Source organism: Oncorhynchus tshawytscha, linkage group LG02 (assembly GCF_018296145.1).
Source record: "Oncorhynchus tshawytscha isolate Ot180627B linkage group LG02, Otsh_v2.0, whole genome shotgun sequence".
Lineage (NCBI taxonomy): Eukaryota > Metazoa > Chordata > Actinopteri > Salmoniformes > Salmonidae > Oncorhynchus > Oncorhynchus tshawytscha.
In genome coordinates, this window is record NC_056430.1 from 59,677,218 (window position 1) to 59,696,778 (window position 19,561).

Consider the following 19,561-nt stretch of genomic DNA (forward strand, 5'->3'; position numbering starts at 1 on the left):
ACCACTCGAACCAGGGCCTGTTCACCCCGCTATCATCCAGAAGGCGAGGTCAGTACAGGTGCATCAAACCTGGGACCGAGAGACTGAAAAACAGCCTCTATCTCAAGGCCATCACTGTTAAATAGCCATCACTAGCCGGGCACCACCCGGTTACTCAACCTTGCACCTTAGAGGCTGCTGCCCTATATACATAGAATCCCTGATCTCTTTAATAATGGAACACTAGTCACTTTAATAATGTTTACTTACTGCTTTGATCAGTTCATATGTATATACTGTTTTACATTCTACTGTATCAATGCCACTCCGACATTTATATTTCTGTTAAATCCATTATTCTACTTTTAGATTTGTGTGCATTGTTGTGAATTGTTAGATACTACTGCACTATTGGAGCTAGGAACACAAGCATTTCACTACACCCGCAATAACCTCTGCTAAATATGTGTATGTGACCAATACAATTTGATTTGATTTGAACCAGCTAACTTGTGATTTACACCAAAAGGTCAAAATCTTTAGTGCCTATAGTGGCAGTTGCATGAATCAGAATCTCCATTGAAACTTATTTTTAGGGGTAGGCAGGATGTCAGTCAACCTACCTAAGTGGTCCCTACCTAAATGCTTTTCCAACAGTCTAGAAGGAGTTCCCACATGGTGAGCACTTGATGTCACCAGCAAAGCATCCCTACACAATACACCACCTCCTCCATGCTTCACGGTGGGAACCACACACCAAAAATCTAAAATTTAGACTCATCAGACCAAAGGACAGATTTCCACCGGTCTAATGTCCATTGCTCGTGTTTCTTGGCCCAAGCAAGTCTCTTCTTCTTATTGTTGTCCTTTAGTAGTGGTTTCCTTGCAGCAATTAGACCATGAAGGCCTGATTAACGCAGTCTCTTCTGAACAGTTGATTTTGAGATGTATCTGTTACTTGAACTCTGTGAAGCATTTATTTGGGCTGCAAATTCTGAGGCTGGTAACTCTAATGGACTTATCATCTGCAGCACAGGTAATTCTGGTTCTTCCTTTCCTGTGGCGGTCCTCATGAGAGCCAGTTTCATCTTAGAGCTTGATGGTTTTTGCGACTGCACAAATCTTCCCGGATTGACTGACCTTCATTTCTTAAAGTAATCATGGACTGTCGTTTCTCTTTGCTTATTTGAGCTGTTCTTGCCATAATATGGACTTGGTCTGTTACCAAATATGGCTATCTTCTGTATACCACCCCTACCTTGTCACAACACAACTGATTGGCTCAAACGCATTTAGAAGGAAATAAATTCCACAAATTAACTTTTAACAAGGCAACACCTGTTAATTGAAATTCATTCTAGGTGACTTCCTCACAAAGCTGGTTGAGAGAATGCCAAGAGTGTGCAAAGTTTTCATCAAGGCAAAGGATGGCTACTTTGAAAAAATGTAAAATATAAAATATATTTGGATTTGTTTAACACTTTTTTGGTTACTGCATAATTCCATATGTGTTATTTCATAGTTTTGATGTCTTCACTATTATTCTAAAATGCAGAAAATAGTCAAAATAAAGAAATACCTAGGTAGGTGTCCAAACTTTTGACTGGTACTGTATATGAAGTGAATTTTCTCATTTTAGTTAATTCCTCTTTTGAGAACATTTCCATAATGTATTATATTTGAGGATTACAACTGCTATGTTGAATTTGTGTTCAAACAAGTCATCATTACTGGCCCAAAAAAAGAGAACATGACTTTATCAACTCGAAAAGGAGAAGTATTAGCTAACTCTCAGCTTACATCAAATGGCAGAGCTATTTCATTTTTAAAGACCTGGGCAGAAATCCTAAAACCAGACTTATTAAAGCAGTTTAAATTCACAAAAAGACTACCACTGCTACTATATTTTAAGAAGAAGCTATTGCGTCAAAGTACAGGCCAGTACATCCACCTGTAGATAAGAACACATCAGTGTACTTTGGAATGGAAATCATGGCAGATGGCCCTCTGGCAGTTACACTGAGTATACTGAACATTTGGAACACCTTCCTAATATTGAGTTGCAAAATGTTTTGTTTATCAGCAATCATGGTTTTCAAAATGTGTAACTTTTAAAGTACAGAAATCACCCCTGTATGATGCATTTTCCTTTAAATACTTTGTCTTGCCCATTCACCCGCTGAATGGCACACATACACAATCCATGTCTCAATTGTCTCATGGCTTTAAAATCCTCCTTTCACCTGTCTCCTCTCCTTCATCTCCACTGATTGAAGTGGATTTAACATCAATAAGGGATCATAGCTTTTACCTGGATCGCCTGGTCTGTCTGTCGTGGAAAGAGCAGGTGTTCTTAATGTTTACTCTGTGTAAATAATCAGTTAACAAGCCGTGTGGGAGAGAGAGAAGCGGGAGAAGAGCGTTGGCGTGCGTATGAGGACACAGAAGGGTATGACACGGCTGGCTGCACTGAGACAAAACCACCGTGACAGCCAGGAACAACCGCCGTGTCATAAGCTCTGGACACCGCCAAAATGCAACGGGATGAGCGGATCTCTGTGTTTTATGGCGACAGTTTACACAATTGTTGAGGTTTACCCTGGGGGTCAGGTGTGGGGCTACACCAATGCCATGATTACTGTATATATGTGATAACCTTTGTATGCTTGCAATGAGCAATGATGGAAAAGTACTGGGTAAATGGAGCTGTACCTCTTTTGTTCCCAGGCTGAGAACTGCCTGCACCTTCTGATAGTCACACAGGCTCAAGGCCGAGATAGTCTAGACATGTTTTTCTCATCTTAAATACTTTGTATCTAATCCAATGCAACAATGTTAAGGTATGATTGACGGTAGGTTGTATGAAGAGTGTTGTCTCCTGTTTCGCCACATTGAACTTTACTATTGACTACTGAGATATTCTGTATGTGAATCTATATCTGCAATTACATTTTATTACTAAAGAGTTTTATACCAAGGTTCCTGTGTCTGTGTCATCTATCTGGAAGACTGATTGTTAAAGGAAACTTACATCACCCCATGCAAAGGTACACCCAACACAATTATGACTGCTCAAACACACATACAGAAAATACAATACACACTCCCTCACAAACAGACCAAGACACAAACGAAATCCCACCCATAACACACACACACACACACACACACACACACACACACACACACACACACTGGCAGGCGACTCAACTGGCAACATATTGCATGACTAAGCTTCTGTCCAGCTTCCAGGCTATGGGTGGCAGACTGTCTTCCCACCACTGAGGAATAGCAGCATGACCCCCCCCATGCCCCCTGTCACTCTCGCTTCCACTGTCACCTGCCACCCTGCATCACTGTCATCCCTGGGCAGTGCCAGTCTCTCCCCGAGGTGCTGAGCAAACCTCTGTATACTCCCCCTCATCTGCTGCTGCAACACAAACACAACAATGCTGTGTGATGTGAAAAAAATCCCAAAACCGCTTCACTTAGTTATTCAGGTTGTACCATGTATGTTATAATTTAACTACATAACATTGCGTGGTTGTTTTTTACTGAAATTGATTTCCTGAGCTGGATAACTCCCCCCCCCCCCAAGTTTCAACAACCCTTACAGTGTACAGTATGTATTACAATATTGAAGCTAATAAAATGAGGGTCTGTTGGTTGGAGAGTGACGCTTCGAACACCAGGCTTGTGGTTTTGATTCACACTCAGAAATTGATACCAAGTCACAAGTCAGTATGGATCATAATGTATACTAAATGGTCAGCAATGCATTCTGGGGTGGAATAGTAGTTGAAAGGTGCAGATTACGCTTACCTCATTATTTCGCAACTGTGTTACATCACAGGGATGTTGAAGTTTACTGGTCTAGTCATGTGAAACAAACTTTTTATACTGGCAAACTTCAAGCATGACACTAGCACGCAAACTGATGATGCCTGCCACAGTTTTCCCAGTCCTATTACATTTTATGTCTATTTCCAGGTAGATAATGAAGATAATAAGAACTTTTTTTTAAATTTCTGCAATCCATCACATTCCTCAATCTTGAGGCCTGCGTTGCAATTGAGAATGCAATTTAAAATCACAACAGGGTTCTATGAAAAGCTAATGCAATGTCCCACAATAGGACTTGGGACAAAACTGTGTCAATTGCATCTCCAGTAGAAGGAGTAATCCTGTAACCATGGGCACGCGATGAATCACTCATTTGCCAGCTCAAAATGGATGAAAGGATTTGAAAATCCCCTTTAGATATGTACAATCTTCACAGCACAAAATTAAACAAATTGGCTTGTTCATAATAAACCTTTAAGCACCATGTGAAATTAGTCACCTGTGTCTTTTCGGGAACTGATTAGAACCGTCACAATGTTCATAAATGCTTCAGTCAAGCATTTATCTGTAATAACTTGATGGTACATTTAGCTGTGATTGAGTTGTATAGTAAGTGCATTAAACAGCATGCTATCTTCTACTGAATTCATCAAGGATTCAGAGACATACTGGCCTGTTAACAATACTTCTCCCTGAAGAAGCAAGGGACACATCTGGCATGGTATTTCTTAATGAAACGTCAATTGTGTTGTATTTTTCATAAAGATAATACGGCAGTCAGAGGAGGCTGGTGGGCGGAGATATAATCATAATGGCTGGAATCGGTGACAAGGTATCAAACATGGTTTTTGATGAGGTTCTATTTATTCCATTCCAGCCATTACAATGAGCCCGTCCTCCTACCGTCTCCACCTACCAACCTCCTTTGACGACAGTAAAAGTTAATGGGTAGGGTTCTTACTCACATCCGATCATCATCATTGCCACAGCGAAGAGTTTTTCTCCGTCGGTGGTGGGGGCGATGTTGCCGAAGCCGATGCTGGTCAGGCTGGTCATGGTGAAGTACAGGGAAGTGATGTAGACTGAGTCCTTGCTAGGCCCGCCCTCCCACCTCCCAGAGCCACTGGCGTTGAACCGGTATGGTGTCCCCACCGATTCGCTCAATATGTAGAGCCAGCTGTCCATCCTCACACTGTTGGTGTTCTCGTCGATGACCTCGTAGTCGCCGATGCTGTACCAGATGCAGGCCAACCAGTGGGCAGCCAGGCCAAAGACGCACACCAGCAGGACCAGGACAGCGGCCCCGTACTCAATGTAGTGGTCCAGTTTACGGGCCACCCGGCCCAAGCGGAGCAGACGGACCACTTTGAGGGAGCTGAAGAGACTGCTGATGCCCTGATGGGTAGAAAAGAAGAGGGGCATACTTAGGCTAAGAGAGAGAATGAAAAGTAGAGCTTTACTAACATGCCAATTATCCATTGTTCATGGTTCTAACTATTTTACTAACTGTTCATTCATTAATTAAAGATAAACTGGAAGGGTCCCAACAGTGAACCCTGTGGAACTCAACTCCCTAAAGCACTGTACAGTATATCCTGCATATGGATTTGGTACCATGGTGCAGTTCCCTGTCGTGTTGATGATAATGAATACAATGCCATTATCTATCAAATAAAATAATAGCTGGAGGGTATGTTTTACAACATGCTACTTCTACAAAACATAACTTTGCTACAGAAGCTTGATTAGTGAAGAATTCTACACTGCCATGTGACAGAATAACGGTTATTTGGGTCCTGGACCAACTTCTGGAAAGTACAGTATCGGAATGAATTTAGCCAGGGGTTACTTTTGTTTTCATAGATGGGCACGGAGCATGCACCCACAATTAATGTTCCAGGATCTTACTCCGATAACGGTATGTGAATGAGTACTAGGGAGGACAGGTTTCTGAACCATTTGGAGATTTAATTCCAGAATTTGAATGAGTCCCTAGTATGTGGCTTTATCAAAAATCCCATTACCCTCTTCTGCATGCTCAATTTGAATCAAGCTCTTGGTGTCTTCAAACGTCAAAATGTGATGTGATGTGAAACTAACTGCTCATCGAATCTAGATTCCCTAAAACATTTAAGACTTAGTGTGGCATACTGTACAGAGAGGCTGAGATGCAAAATGCATGGGCCTGACGCTTCCCGAAAGGGTGAATCTACATTTAGTACTTAAGACAAACATAATGCAGTGCGGTTTATGTAAGCTCACTAGCCTCTGCTCACGTTTGCCTCGAGCAATTTTCAGTTCACCAGGGACACATTCATAATGCAATTACGTTCAACGACAATAAACACATCTCCTCAATGAAAGGGAGAGAGGAAGCTCTGCTTCGTTCTAAGCCGAGAAAAAACAAAAAAGCTCAAATGTGTCCCTGTGGCAACTTGAATGTCTCCCTACAATTGTCATTGGATACAAACAAGGCCACTGTGCTGAAAGCCGTCACTTCAGAGGAGCAGAATGGTTGCTAGCTGCACTGTGTTTATATATGAGGCACAGCACCGACTGAAAAGGAAGGATAACTGGCATTGACAAGTGCAGCAAAACACATGCAGCGCCCATAGGCTTTGTGGGGGTGCTATAATCTTTCGGCACACCACCCTTCGCACAACAATAGGCAGACAACACAACAGTACATAACACTGGAGATGTGGAGAGGAAAAATGGTGGTTTCTGCACTTTTGTTTCGGTTCTAAGTTACAATGCCCAAAGTTTAAGGCCAAAAGCAGTGTTTTGACTTGTTAGCTAAGCTATAATTGGCTAACTATGTTTGTTGTTTGACCTTTGAAGCACTTTTTTATTCATTATTTAAATGTAATATTGACCTTTATCTGTGCCTTCTGTAGTACAGAGTTATTTTTATGCTGATAATACTGTACTTGGGCGTAGGTTAGAATGGTATCACTTGCAGCATCTATTGATTGCTTTAAGGTTACCAAGACTAGCACGTGAATCAAGACGATCTGGGCCATCCTACAAAGGCCTCTGTGTCAAGTTTGCTTCCAGTGTGTTTTACTACAGAATGTCTCGAAGAGGCATCAGAAAAATGTGCTGTTTCACCAGCCTCCAATTCCTGTGTTATTTTTTAACATGTTAGAAGGATCTTCTCTGACTTTTTAGCCTCTATTCACAGTATTCCCCAGCAACCTTGTTGTCTGATGGTGTTTAAATCTTTGACTATCTGGCAACTCTAAGGCAACCATTAGGCAACTGCAGGGGAGGACATTTCTACTGCTGAGAAGTTGTATTAGAGTACCATTCAGAAAGCGGTGTCATCCAGATCATTGTTTTAAACCAAAACATGCACATTTCTGGTGTTATTCAGTCATATCTATTTTCTGTTTCAATTTGATATGACTCAGCTGGCTGTGGGTAGGACTGTATTGTAGAGTGATTAATGGTGAACACAGAGGTTAAAGGTATACTCAGCAATATGACATCATACACAGTGGGGCGACTTCCTGCTTACAGAGATGAATAAAAACAGGATTCAAAGTAATAGTACGTTTTTACAGTCTGGGATTTCAACTGACAATGGGTAAAAAAAAAGCCTCGGCAAAAATAACTGTCAAAAATCTGTGATCTGTGATTATTTGAATCCAGGCCCTATAGTCAAGAAGCCATTTCAAAAGAATCTGGTAGTATCACAGAGAATTTAGTCCCATTATCGCTCGAAAGCTTGGCCAACGCCAGCAGTCCCTATGGATGGGCGTGAAAACCCTAGAGACATTTCAAGTCACAAATAATTCAAACGGACTCAAAATGACTCTCCCTATGTGAGCTTTCATCAGTGCAGATGAAGATTCCCAGCACTGAAGCGACACTTGAAGTCTGCTGTAAATTAAGATTAACGCTTGAGTTAACTTATCTGAGGAGAGGCGCTTCGCTTCAGTAAACCGAGCTTGGGGTTGTGTTGTTGAACCAAAACCCAAACTAGTTGTGAATAGCGGTCATAGTCAATTCCACAGTCTGTGTCAAATCAAATCAAATCGTATTGGTCACATACACGTTTAGCAGATGTTATTGCAGGTGTAGTGAAATGCTTGTGTTTCTAGCTCCGACAGTGCAGTAATATCTAACAAGTAATATCTAACAATTTCACAACATATACCCAATACACACAAATCTAAGTAAAGGAAGGATGAATTAAGAACATATAAAATATATGACGAGCAATGTCAAGGCGGCATAGACTAAGATACAGTAGAATAGAATACAGTATATACATATATGTATTACGCTACAACGATGTGGTGAGCTTTCCAAGAGTCAACGATGTGGTGAGCTTTCCAGATCCATAAAACAATGTGTGTGTCTGTCTGTGTGTCTGCCTGTCTGTGTGTCTTCATCCATATCCATCCATCCACAAACACACAGACCCCAGTTAACAAACAAACCACTGACCTCGTCAACGTTCTCAAAGGCGTTGATGACGTCGTACGGCAGGCAGGAGAGCAGGTCGATGACGAACCACGTCTTGACGTAGTTCATCCGGATCAGTTTGGGGTCCGAGATGACCTCTCCGGCTGGCCCCACAAACGTGGTATGGAAGTTGAGCACGATGTCCACCAGAAAGATGACATCCACGATGCTGTCCACCACCAGCCAGGTGACGTTGTTCTGCTTGGTCTGGAGGATTAGAGTAGAGAATCTTTATTACTTAAGTAGTAGAGTAGAGAATCTTTATTACTTAAGTAGGAGAGTAGAGAATCTTTATTACTTAAGTAGTAGAGTAGAGAATCTTTATTACTTAAGTAGTAGAGTAGAGAATCTTTATTATATAAGTAGTAGAGTAAAGAATGAATATAATTTATCCCTGTGTGGCAATTTACAGCTGGTACATAGTCAATAAAAGTACACACAGAGTAAAAATAAAAAATAAACAGTTTGCTAAGGTTCGGTTTGGAGTTTAGAGTAAGGGTTAAGGTTAGGGTAGGGTAAGGGTTAGGGTTAGTGAGTAGTTGAATGGACTTTAAACCTTGAATGAGACGTTGTAGGGCACCATGATGGCTGTGTAGAAGGTCAGGATGAGGATGACCCAGTCCCAGGTGGTCTTGAAGGCGCAATAGTGGAGGATGATGTGGGGAGGAGTTTTAGGCGTCTCCTGCTTGTACTGCGGGAGGATGTCTGAGCCCAGCTGAAGGACCTAAGTTTGGTTAAGAAACGGTTGGTAACGAGTCATGAATGAGTCAATGTTTTGGCAGCTAGCTACCTTTAATTAGCCTGGTGGAACCAGCCTGATCGCTGCGTAGAATGGTGACCGCGATCAGGCTGGTTCCACCAGGCTGACACTGAATTGGACCAGTGTGTAATTTGTTTCTCCTGCTATTCACCATTCCAGGTGTGCATTTTTACTTAGTGTACACAAGAAATATGACAACATTTTAATTTGTTATGACAGTGGCTCTTATTGTATGAGAGCGATAACTTTGACATAACACTCATAATATAAAATAGTCAGTCATAGCAATATAATGACAACATTCTGTCGTCTTTTGGACCACACAAAGACAGTTTAGTGTTGCCTTGATTTAATCTCCCGGTATCTCTTGGATAGTGTGACATATCTCTCTATCCCAATCAATATAATATACAAAATAAGAGTGGAATTCCTCTCTCCCTCACATATTTTTTAAATAAATTGATGGAACTTTCCAGGATCAACAAATAAACAAATGGTAGCCATTTTGTTTTACCTAAGCTAGCAATCACATCTCCCCATTTGTAAACAGAGCACCTTATCTGACCATCTAAACACAATTAGCTTTTCCACCATTTTTCAAGAAACAGGATGTTGCTAGAAGATGGTGGTGGTAAGACATCTTGGACTAGTCCCAGAAGATGTCAGAGGAGATATCTACCCAAACAGTCAGTCCCCTTGGGATATCAGAGGACTAGAGGCTTTATTTCTAGCCTTCGCGATTTTCAGAGGACTAAGGACTATTCAATCAAACCAGCATTGCAGTATGGCATATACACTGTAGACAGTAGCATAGACGGCTCCATTATTCAGAATAAAAATAGTGTACAGTAATAATCAAGTCTGTAAACAAGTCAAACATTGCTGAGGCAGATTTAATTGAATCCTGCTCTTGTCGACATCACGGTCCTTTTATCCCCTGATTATAAGTTAGTGCACTGATTGTAAGTCACTCTGAATGAGAGAGTCTGCTAAATGAGTAATGTAAATGTACATTTAGGCTACACAACTCCACAGCAAAGGTCATAGGACAGGGTTCCCCAATGGGCTGCCCACGGGACAAATTCTTTGTCAAATACTATATCTGTTTCAGCTTCTTGCGGTCAATTTGCAGTGTACAAATTATTTATAATTATGTTCCTGCCCCCCGACCATGCGCTCAAGCCCACAGCTGAATGTAATTGGGGACTTCTGCCATAAGGGTTTATGGTCAGGACTATATATAGAGTGATCCTTCATATTAGAGTTGTGTCTGTCTGCAGAGTTACAGTTGCCCAGGTGGCCAAGGGCTTGCGGTCAACTGCGTGGGAACTGAAAGACACACTTAATTTATCTCAGAAGTAGCGAGTGAGTTTGGGGACAGGATTAGGCATTTCATCTGAAGCTAAACAGAAGCTGGCTTGGAAATATGAGACTGTTGCTCCTTCCAGAAACACTTAGGCGGATGAGTGCTTATCAACAGGGACAGAGGCACACACTCTACCTCAGCCAGACGAGAGTGCTTGTGGACGTTCTCGCCCTTGTGGACGGTGGGCGCCAGCTGCTGCAACACTCCTCGGCTGCTGGTCAGAGCCCGTGTGAGTCGAGCGAATTTACCCCATCCTGAATGACAGAGTCAAAGAAATGTGGAACACCAAATCAACCCATATCCACTCCCTTTAGCCTTGAAATCAAGACGGAATCATGCTGCATTTCAACAAATGTGACACAGAGCTAAATTCAGTCTGAATTTTCAGGCTACTACTCCCTTGGCATATCTGTAAATCTGAAAAGATTTGAAAGGTGTGCTCAATATTGCAGAAATGCTTCATAGCTTATTAGATGGCAAATGGAACTATTACCATATGCGTATACCTATCCATCTCTTTCAGGTCTACATGAACTGCCTAAAGACAAGGGCTAGCTAGTGGTTGATTCGGAATTCTGAGAAAGTCCAACATTACTGGCTCAAATTATCAGACAAAAATGGAAGTCATAATGTGAAATGCTGCACTGTGGTATTTCTCTCAATAATGTCAGCAACCCACATTTGTAGCTCTCCAAAACCAATTGTATCTACTACCCTCAGCTTGATCCTGTCCTCATTAGAATCTTCCTTAGATTGTCTCAAATTCAGTGTCACGCCAACCTTTCACAGAGTCATCCTCAATGGGCTGTTTGAACGCAGTGATGTCACTGAAGGTGCACAGAAACAACACCACCTTGTCCTGCTCATTCCTGATAGGAGCGATCTTTACAAAGAACCACACCGGCATCCCTGTAGGAAACACAAAATGACGTCACGATATCTGTTCATATTCTAATGTATCTCATAAGTAATTGATGTAGCAATTACATTCGACATGATTCAATCAACAGAGAGCAAAGAAACACTTACGATTCTTCTTATACATGAGGATTTCGAACGAATTCATCTCATAATTCTCAAAGGTCTGTTGCACTTTCTCACCCGTCTCCTTGTCTGTGAGCTCCCCATACATGAAACTGAAAATGGCATTGTTGGTGCTAATTCACATACAACACAAATAAAACTGGATAATACATTCAGATTCTTGAAACAAATTATCCAAAGCTACAAAGGCCTCACGAAAAACATTGCGGCTCACAAATATCATGGTTAAGCCATCTGCATAAGCACTGTTCACAGCGAATGTCATGTTGAATTGACAGAAATACAAAGTATGTGTGCTACTTCAGAGGCACATTTGAATTCCTTAGTGCCTATAGCGTTTTCTCCCATTCCAAAACACTTGACTGCTGTAGACTGAAATAACCTGAATTTGCATGGAACAAACATTGTCAGCTTATGTCTTATTTGTATTGGAGTAACAATACGATTACTAATGTATAGAATGTACTGTATGTTTATACGTTTATGGGCCAGTCTGCCGAACCCAGATTAAGCCTATTCCAGGAATAAAAATCCCTTTTATTATATATTTTCCATTGAGTATGCCTTTAAATTGGGCAATCTGCAGTTCAGACAATAAAGCGGGCACCCTGCCATTGTTTTTGGTTAACAAGCTATGGGATGGGGCTTAGAGAAATTTGATCACTCTCAAATTCATGGACAGCGCTATGCATACAAGGATTGACCATCTGTGGTATTAAAATGATTGTTTTTACCATGTTTTGAGGCTATACAGTGTTTGTTTACAATAACAATCTTTACAAACAAAGGAGTAAAAAAAAGCTTTTATTTTGGGTTCTGATGGGGTATGACATTTGAAAAGCTAATGAGGCATCTTCAAGAAGGTTATATTCAAGAATCAATGGGTATATATTATCATTTAAATCTAAAAACGGATGTAGCAAATACAGATTGCCCCTTTAAATCCAGGTGTAGGTTTAATCTGGGTCCAGGAAACCAGCCCGATATGTTTATATGTTCATGTAGATATACTGTATTTATACTCTACTGTATAGTATTGCTGTCAGTGAAACAAAATGCTGACCCACAAAATCAGTGGTGCCATAATGCAGTCATAAGTACCTGCAGGTGCTACTTTTCTGCATGACCTCAGCACGGTGGTAACCGGAGAGCTTGCAGAAGCCGTCGTTGCTGTACACAATGGGCCAGTCCACAATCTGGGCATTGCCCAGAACAAAGTTGGTATCTGCCCAGGGAGGGAAAACAACTTGAAACCTGGTTCAGAAAGAACTGATAGAAACTACTACAGCACTATTAACTGTCTGGTACCTCATTATTTGACTTGGAAGTTATAAGGTAACTGGATGTAGGCCTACATGTCTTTATTTCATGAAATCATTATTGTACTTTTACATTTAAATTGAAAACATGGCTCAAATCTATCCAAAGCTATACACATAAGTTATCTGTGGATCCTCGTGTGTAAGGTGACAGTTGATGATAGTTTTTTTTATTACGAATATGTTGTTGTTAGAATATATTATTGGATGTAATGTATTGGTATTTTGCATTGTTTTAGTGAGTATGTGTATTGTGGCTGTGTAACTACCCTTACTTACCTGCCCTGGGACTATGGGTTCAAATGAGCTTTTGGCTAACCCGGGTATATTTACATAGATGTTGCATTATTGTAATATTTATGTTGATTGTGTTTTGTACCTTATATTCTAAAAGTAAATATATCAAAATAAATGTTTAATCAAAATTGGTAGTCAGCTAACAAGTTAGAGTTAGGTAAAACCAAGTATTACTGTAATGCTGAGCATTACGGCATATTGTTGAGTAATAACTTACCATCTACCGTACATCTATTTTCTATCTAGATAAATATCAGGCAGACAAATTAGCGCACTGTAAAATAAAGTGCAACCCAAAACAAGGCTGACGACACAGCTATTACAATTGTGAGGTATTTTAGTACGTTTGAAGCATACTTAATATACTACCATACTTCTAAATATGTACTGCCAACTATAGTATGTGAATGTAGAATTTATTGGACATGAAATACATGTCGAACTCCACTATAGAAGCAGGTGAAAGGAAGCATCTGAAGCTTTGCCATGATGATATACAGCATATTGGCAAAGATGTTTTACTTGTTGTGGAAATTGAATCCGAGGCTACTGCAACAAGGTTGAGAGAAGAGGGAAAACGTGACAGTGAAAAATCCAACACTTTCACTGTTGTCTTACCAAGGATAGTTCTATTATGGCTAGAGCCCGGCCGATATGACTAATACATCATCTGCCAATATTATCGGTCAATATTAACCTGATTATTTCATACTTTTTCATTTGCAGAAATCTACTACATCGAACCAGTTGGATCTTAGACAGTGTTTAAAGGGGTTACGATACAACACCACAAATCCCTCTTGTGTAGTATTGGACAGATTCAGTATTGGACAGATTCAGGTGTCGGTATCCATTGTACCACAACTTTAAGCCTGGTAAATGGGGTCTTGTCTGTTTCAGTGTAACCTGACTAATATTACCATTGGCTGGGGCAGTGGTGCCAATCATTATAACATTGTCTATCATTGGCTCGGTAGGCAGTGACACAGCGGTAGCAGTGACCTCAGAAGGTGCTGTGTTTAATCGCCAGGCGTCACTTGTAAGACTACATTCATTACAGTGTCATTAAATGGCCCAGTTCTAGGTGATGAGCCAGCACATTTCAAGCAGCTGGGTGTTTTACCCTTCGACCTTAGCTGCCCCATTCCGAAAAACTTTGAGCAAACTATGAGCGGGGACTACCCCATTTGTGAAGTGGTCTTGGTACCATTATACATAACATATGTGTCTATAATGGGGTGGGGGTAGAGAGAACATAAGATGTTTTCCTCTCTTGTCTTGCACGCTCAGGGGATGGATGTTTCAAGAGTTTCAGATCAGTAGTGCTGATCTAGGATCAGGTCCACCCTGTCATCTTATTCATTGTGATCTAAAAGGCAATAAACGCTGATCTTAAATCCCCCATTACAGTATACTTAATCTCGCTCTTATCTTAAGAAAATATGTATTCTATACATATTGACAACATAGCCCGACATGAGACCATCAGGAGACCATCACGAGAACATCACAGACATTGGGTATGTCAAACATAATGTTTCACACGACTGACACAACGCCTTGGAAACATGGGGAGTAAGTAGGGAAACTGGAGGGAGTTTATCTACTAGAGAATATTCCACATAGGATAGTATCAGGAATGAAAACTGGGAAAGCAAGTGCAGGGAATATTTGAGGGTGAAGCTATTCAACATATGTGATTAAAAGAAAAATGGGTCTACAGAACACAAACAAGTCTATGGCGGATGATTTGGGGAAGAACATAAAGGGGACATGACACTACTTTAAAACATTGTTTATACCTGTCTGTCTATGTGATAATGTCCAAACTGAAAAGTTAAAAAGAAAAGTGGTTAAAGCAAGAGGCAAAAAACAGTGTTAAAAACAGATAAATTAATTAACCAAAACAAAAGCTCCCGTGGCAAGCATGTCACTTTCTGAATAAGTCAACGGATTCATTTTGCCCAACAAGTCTGGGTGCCTCCACAAACCAACAAATTGGTTTGTTGTAATTTGTAATTTGGGTTTAAAACATGAATCGAATAAGTATGTCAAGAGGAAAATGTTAATCTACTAATTTAGTTATTTAATGCGCAAATCGTGTGAAATACAGTGGATGTTTTGGATTATTTTAGGTGCAGTAAAGGTGACTGGTAAGGAATACCAATGGTAGACAGCTATTCATTCGAGTTGTTTGTTGTAAAGACAACATCCATTAAATGCAATTAGTTAGAATTGTTTAATCATTATTTTTATAGCATGCTGGCTGTATAAATGTATAAATCAAATAGGCTAATCAAAAATGTTTAAAAACGGTGTCAATTGACGGTTAGTTGTCCTGGGAGTTTTGGCTATAATTAAATGCTGTTTTTCAATGATTGGCCAATAGGCTATCATCCGCAGTTTTCTTCCTACAAAATAAAAACGAACACATTCCTACCATTGGATCGTCGGACGATGTTCTCGAGAAAAGTGTTTTGTGGGGCCACAAGTCCTCGACGTCCACCTGCCATTCCGCCTTGTCATTCAACGTCGGTAAGAAGAGAACGCTTTTAGAGTGAAAGGATGTCTGGAGTATTCGTAGGACGATACAGCTGCTCAAATCGCCGCTCTGCTGCTTTCATGGTCCCTGTTCTGCTTAGATATGATGAGCGGAAGAATCCCTCACCTCATGCTGTTCGACGGCACGTTCCGTGGCTGTGCTCCCTCTGTTGAAGACGGGATGCATGCAGAGAGCGCATCACCTGTCTCTCGTCTGACATCTTTGCACATGGGTACCCTCACCCCCACAGACCCTCACCCCCACAATCCTGCGTTTAGGCTATGAAGCACAGGTTAGGCCTTCACCTGGAACCCAAAAATTGAAAACTGACTGGAAATTAGATTTTGTTTTGCGCAGTGGAAAAGAACACAGCTATAGCTTGCACTTCACACTGGTTGGTTGTGCGTCCTCCTCGCCTTTTTTTGATGCATGAACATGGGTTTATATGCCACTGTGGGGAATTCGAGGAGGTTGCCCGTATTCAGAAGTGCAAGGACTGGCATCCCAAGAACGCCACACATTTGGACACAACACACACACAGAGAGACAGAGGGAACAGGGTTGGGTAGGTTAGGCTCCTTTCTAAATGTAATGTGTTAGTTACTAGTTACCTGTCCAGAATTTCAATCAGTGACAACTTTTGGATTACACCAAACTCAGTAACTAATCTAATTATTTTCAGTTACTCTTGGATTACTTTCCCTTTAAAGGAACACTCCACCCAAAAACTCTTGGTATTTGTTTTATTAGTCCATTGTTGATATAGTCCCAAACTGTTTTGCATCATACCAGCTGTATTTCTGTATTTTGAAAGTTATAGATCTTGAAAACTTGATTGCTGATATGCAAACCATTTTGGGACTATATGAACAATGTACTAATGAAACAAATACCAAAAGAGTTTTAGAAGAAGACAAAAAGGATCCATCAAACTCATTTGGTATGTCATCATAGTGGTCGCTGACTTGTGGTCAGACTTGCTCAGGTGGAACAAGCTTAAAAACGTTTTCCACTACTGCCTTGAATGTCATTGAGACAACAAGGGTGTTAGTGTTTCCCCCCCACAAACATCCTTTCTGAATTTAAAAGTAGTTCCTGAATTTAAAAAGTATATGTAATCTAATTACAATATTTTTTGCTGGTAACATATAATCAGTTACTCACAGAGAGATAGGATAGTTTCAGATAGTCCTAGTGGTTTCCCCGAGTTCAATATGGCACCATCTATTATCACATTCTATAGAGCTTATTCAGATTGAAGAGAGTTGTAGCATAGTGACGAAATTACATAAATTATGTTATGTGACAAAAGACCCCTGATCTTGGGTAAACAGTTTATCTTTATGTAATTGTACTATGTCTGCACCCTTATGGCAATGGTGGTATAGTGCACTTACCCCTTCCTCCCCCCAAATATTATGTTTTTGCTATTGAATAGATGTAAGCCTACATTACAGGAAAGTGCATGTAAGCAAGACTGTTTTGTACAGAAATTCAGCTCAGATGTGGTACACTACAGTGGCCTGCATAATAAGTTGAACAAAAATAGACATTTCTTTAGCTATATACAGTGCCTTGCGAAAGTATTCGGCCCCCTTGAACTTTGCGACCTTTTGCCTCATTTCAGGCTTCAAACATAAAGATATAAAACTGTATTTTTTTGTGAAGAATCAACAACAAGTGGGACACAATCATGAAGTGGAACGACATTTATTGGATATTTCAAACTTTTTTAACAAATCAAAAACTGAAAAATTGGGTGTGCAAAATTATTCAGCCCCCTTAAGTTAATACTTTGTAGCGCCACCTTTTGCTGCGATTACAGCTGTAAGTCGCTTGGGGTATGTCTCTATCAGTTTTGCACATCGAGAGACTGACATTTTTTCCCATTCCTCCTTGCAAAACAGCTCGAGCTCAGTGAGGTTGAATGGAGAGCATTTGTGAACAGCAGTTTTCAGTTCTTTCCACAGATTCTCGATTGGATTCAGGTCTGGACTTTGACTTGGCCATTCTAACACCTGGATATGTTTATTTTTTAACCATTCCATTGTAGATTTTGCTTTATGTTTTGGATCATTGTCTTGTTGGAAGACAAATCTCCGTCCCAGTCTCAGGTCTTTTGTAGACTCCATCAGGTTTTCTTCCAGAATGGTCCTGTATTTGGCTCCATAAATCTTCCCATCAATTTTAACCATCTTCCCTGTCCCTGCTGAAGAAAAGCAGGCCCAAACCATGATGCTGCCACCACCATGTTTGACAGTGGGGATGGTGTGTTCAGGGTGATGAGCTGTGTTGCTTTTACGCCAAACATAACGTTTTGCATTGTTGCCAAAAAGTTCCATTTTGGTTTCATCTGACCAGAGCACCTTCTTCCACATGTTTGGTGTGTCTCCCAGGTGGCTTGTGGCAAACTTTAAACGACACTTTTTATGGATATCTTTAAGAAATGGCATTCTTCTTGCCACTCTTCCATAAAGGCCAGATTTGTGCAATATACGACTGATTGTTGTCCTATGGACAGAGTCTCCCACCTCAGCTGTAGATCTCTGCAGTTCATCCAGAGTGATCATGGGCCTCTTGGCTGCATCTCTGATCAGTCTTCTCCTTGTATGAGCTGAAAGTTTAGAGGGACGGCCAGGTCTTGGTAGATTTGCAGTGGTCTGATACTCCTTCCATTTCAATATTATCGCTTGCACAGTGCTCCTTGGGATGTTTAAAGCTTGGGAAATCTTTTTGTATCCAAATCCGGCTTTAAACTTCTTCACAACAGTATCTCGGACCTGCCTGGTGTGTTCCTTGTTCTTCATGATGCTCTCTGCGCTTTTAACGGACCTCTGAGACTATCACAGTGCAGGTGCATTTATACGGAGACTTGATTACACACAGGTGGATTGTATTTATCATCATTAGTCATTTAGGTCAACATTGGATCATTCAGAGATCCTCACTGAACTTCTGGAGAGAGTTTGCTGCACTGAAAGTAAAGGGGCTGAATAATTTTGCACACCCAATTTTTCAGTTTTTGATTTGTTAAAAAAGTTTGAAATATCCAATAAATGTCCTTCCACTTCATGATTGTGTCCCACTTGTTGTTGATTCTTCACAAAAAAATACAGTTTTATATCTTTATGTTTGAAGCCTGAAATGTGTCAAAAGGTCGCAAAGTTCAAGGGGGCCGAATAGTTTCGCAAGGCACTGTACTTATCGTTATTCATATCCAGTTTGCCTCCTTCATGTTACACTGCTGGGGTCTGTCTTCATTGACCATCTAAAGGGTCTTGTGTTTAATACCAACAATTGCATCATAGTTTAGTTTAGTTTATAGATTGGGCAGATGATAATGGAATGAGGTCTACCAATGTGGATTGAGAGGCCTAGCCTACTGACATTTTCAGTTAATTAGGCCCTTATACCCATTTTGGATACCCAAATGGTCAAAACCATCTCCAAACTCTCTCAAATTCACCGCTCAAACATAAGTAGGTTACATGGGCCTAGTAAACAGTGAATAACTTACATTCGAAAACCAAATAAACAATTAATTAATTGTGGGGTCTCTCGAAATAGGTTAGTGGTCATTTGTCTCCATCTGCTGGCAAACCAAAGACAATATTCAGAATAAAAAGAGGCTACCCAAACGACTGGTTATTTTATTTCGCATTTTATTTTGTACAGTTGGGTTATATTCTACTTCTCATTAGCCTACTATGGGGCCATCGTTGCAAACGTAGAGTTGTTTATATTTGCATAACGTTTAAGTCAAAAGTAGCCTACGTTGAAATGCTGAAAAGCTTTGTAGACGCTTCTGTTAATAAAGGCTTTAAATAAGAGCATCTGGTTCTATATTGGCTTTACAAAACGCATCCAAGGTATCCAAAGCAGACGTAGCCTATATTATGTGTAATAAATTGTAACATCTTATATTCTTCTTGTAGCCT

At 40.5% G+C, this 19,561-nt stretch overlaps 1 protein-coding gene across 1 annotated transcript in view; it reads right to left on the reverse strand.

The window, feature by feature from the left end:
• The window catches only part of LOC112265849 (potassium voltage-gated channel subfamily H member 1), a 53,167-nt gene extending 37,126 nt beyond the window's left edge, over positions 1 to 16,041 (reverse strand). Inside the window, exons 1-8 of the mRNA XM_024443401.2 lie at positions 15,522 to 16,041; positions 12,567 to 12,690; positions 11,451 to 11,557; positions 11,202 to 11,330; positions 10,557 to 10,675; positions 8,852 to 9,019; positions 8,278 to 8,502; positions 4,788 to 5,217 (exon numbers count right to left, since the gene is read on the reverse strand). Of these exons, the coding sequence (XP_024299169.1) occupies positions 4,788 to 5,217; positions 8,278 to 8,502; positions 8,852 to 9,019; positions 10,557 to 10,675; positions 11,202 to 11,330; positions 11,451 to 11,557; positions 12,567 to 12,690; positions 15,522 to 15,594 (1,375 nt within the window). The 5' untranslated portion in view covers positions 15,595 to 16,041. The remainder of the gene's footprint in view (positions 1 to 4,787; positions 5,218 to 8,277; positions 8,503 to 8,851; positions 9,020 to 10,556; positions 10,676 to 11,201; positions 11,331 to 11,450; positions 11,558 to 12,566; positions 12,691 to 15,521) is intronic.
• Positions 16,042 to 19,561: the final 3,520 nt, after the last annotated feature.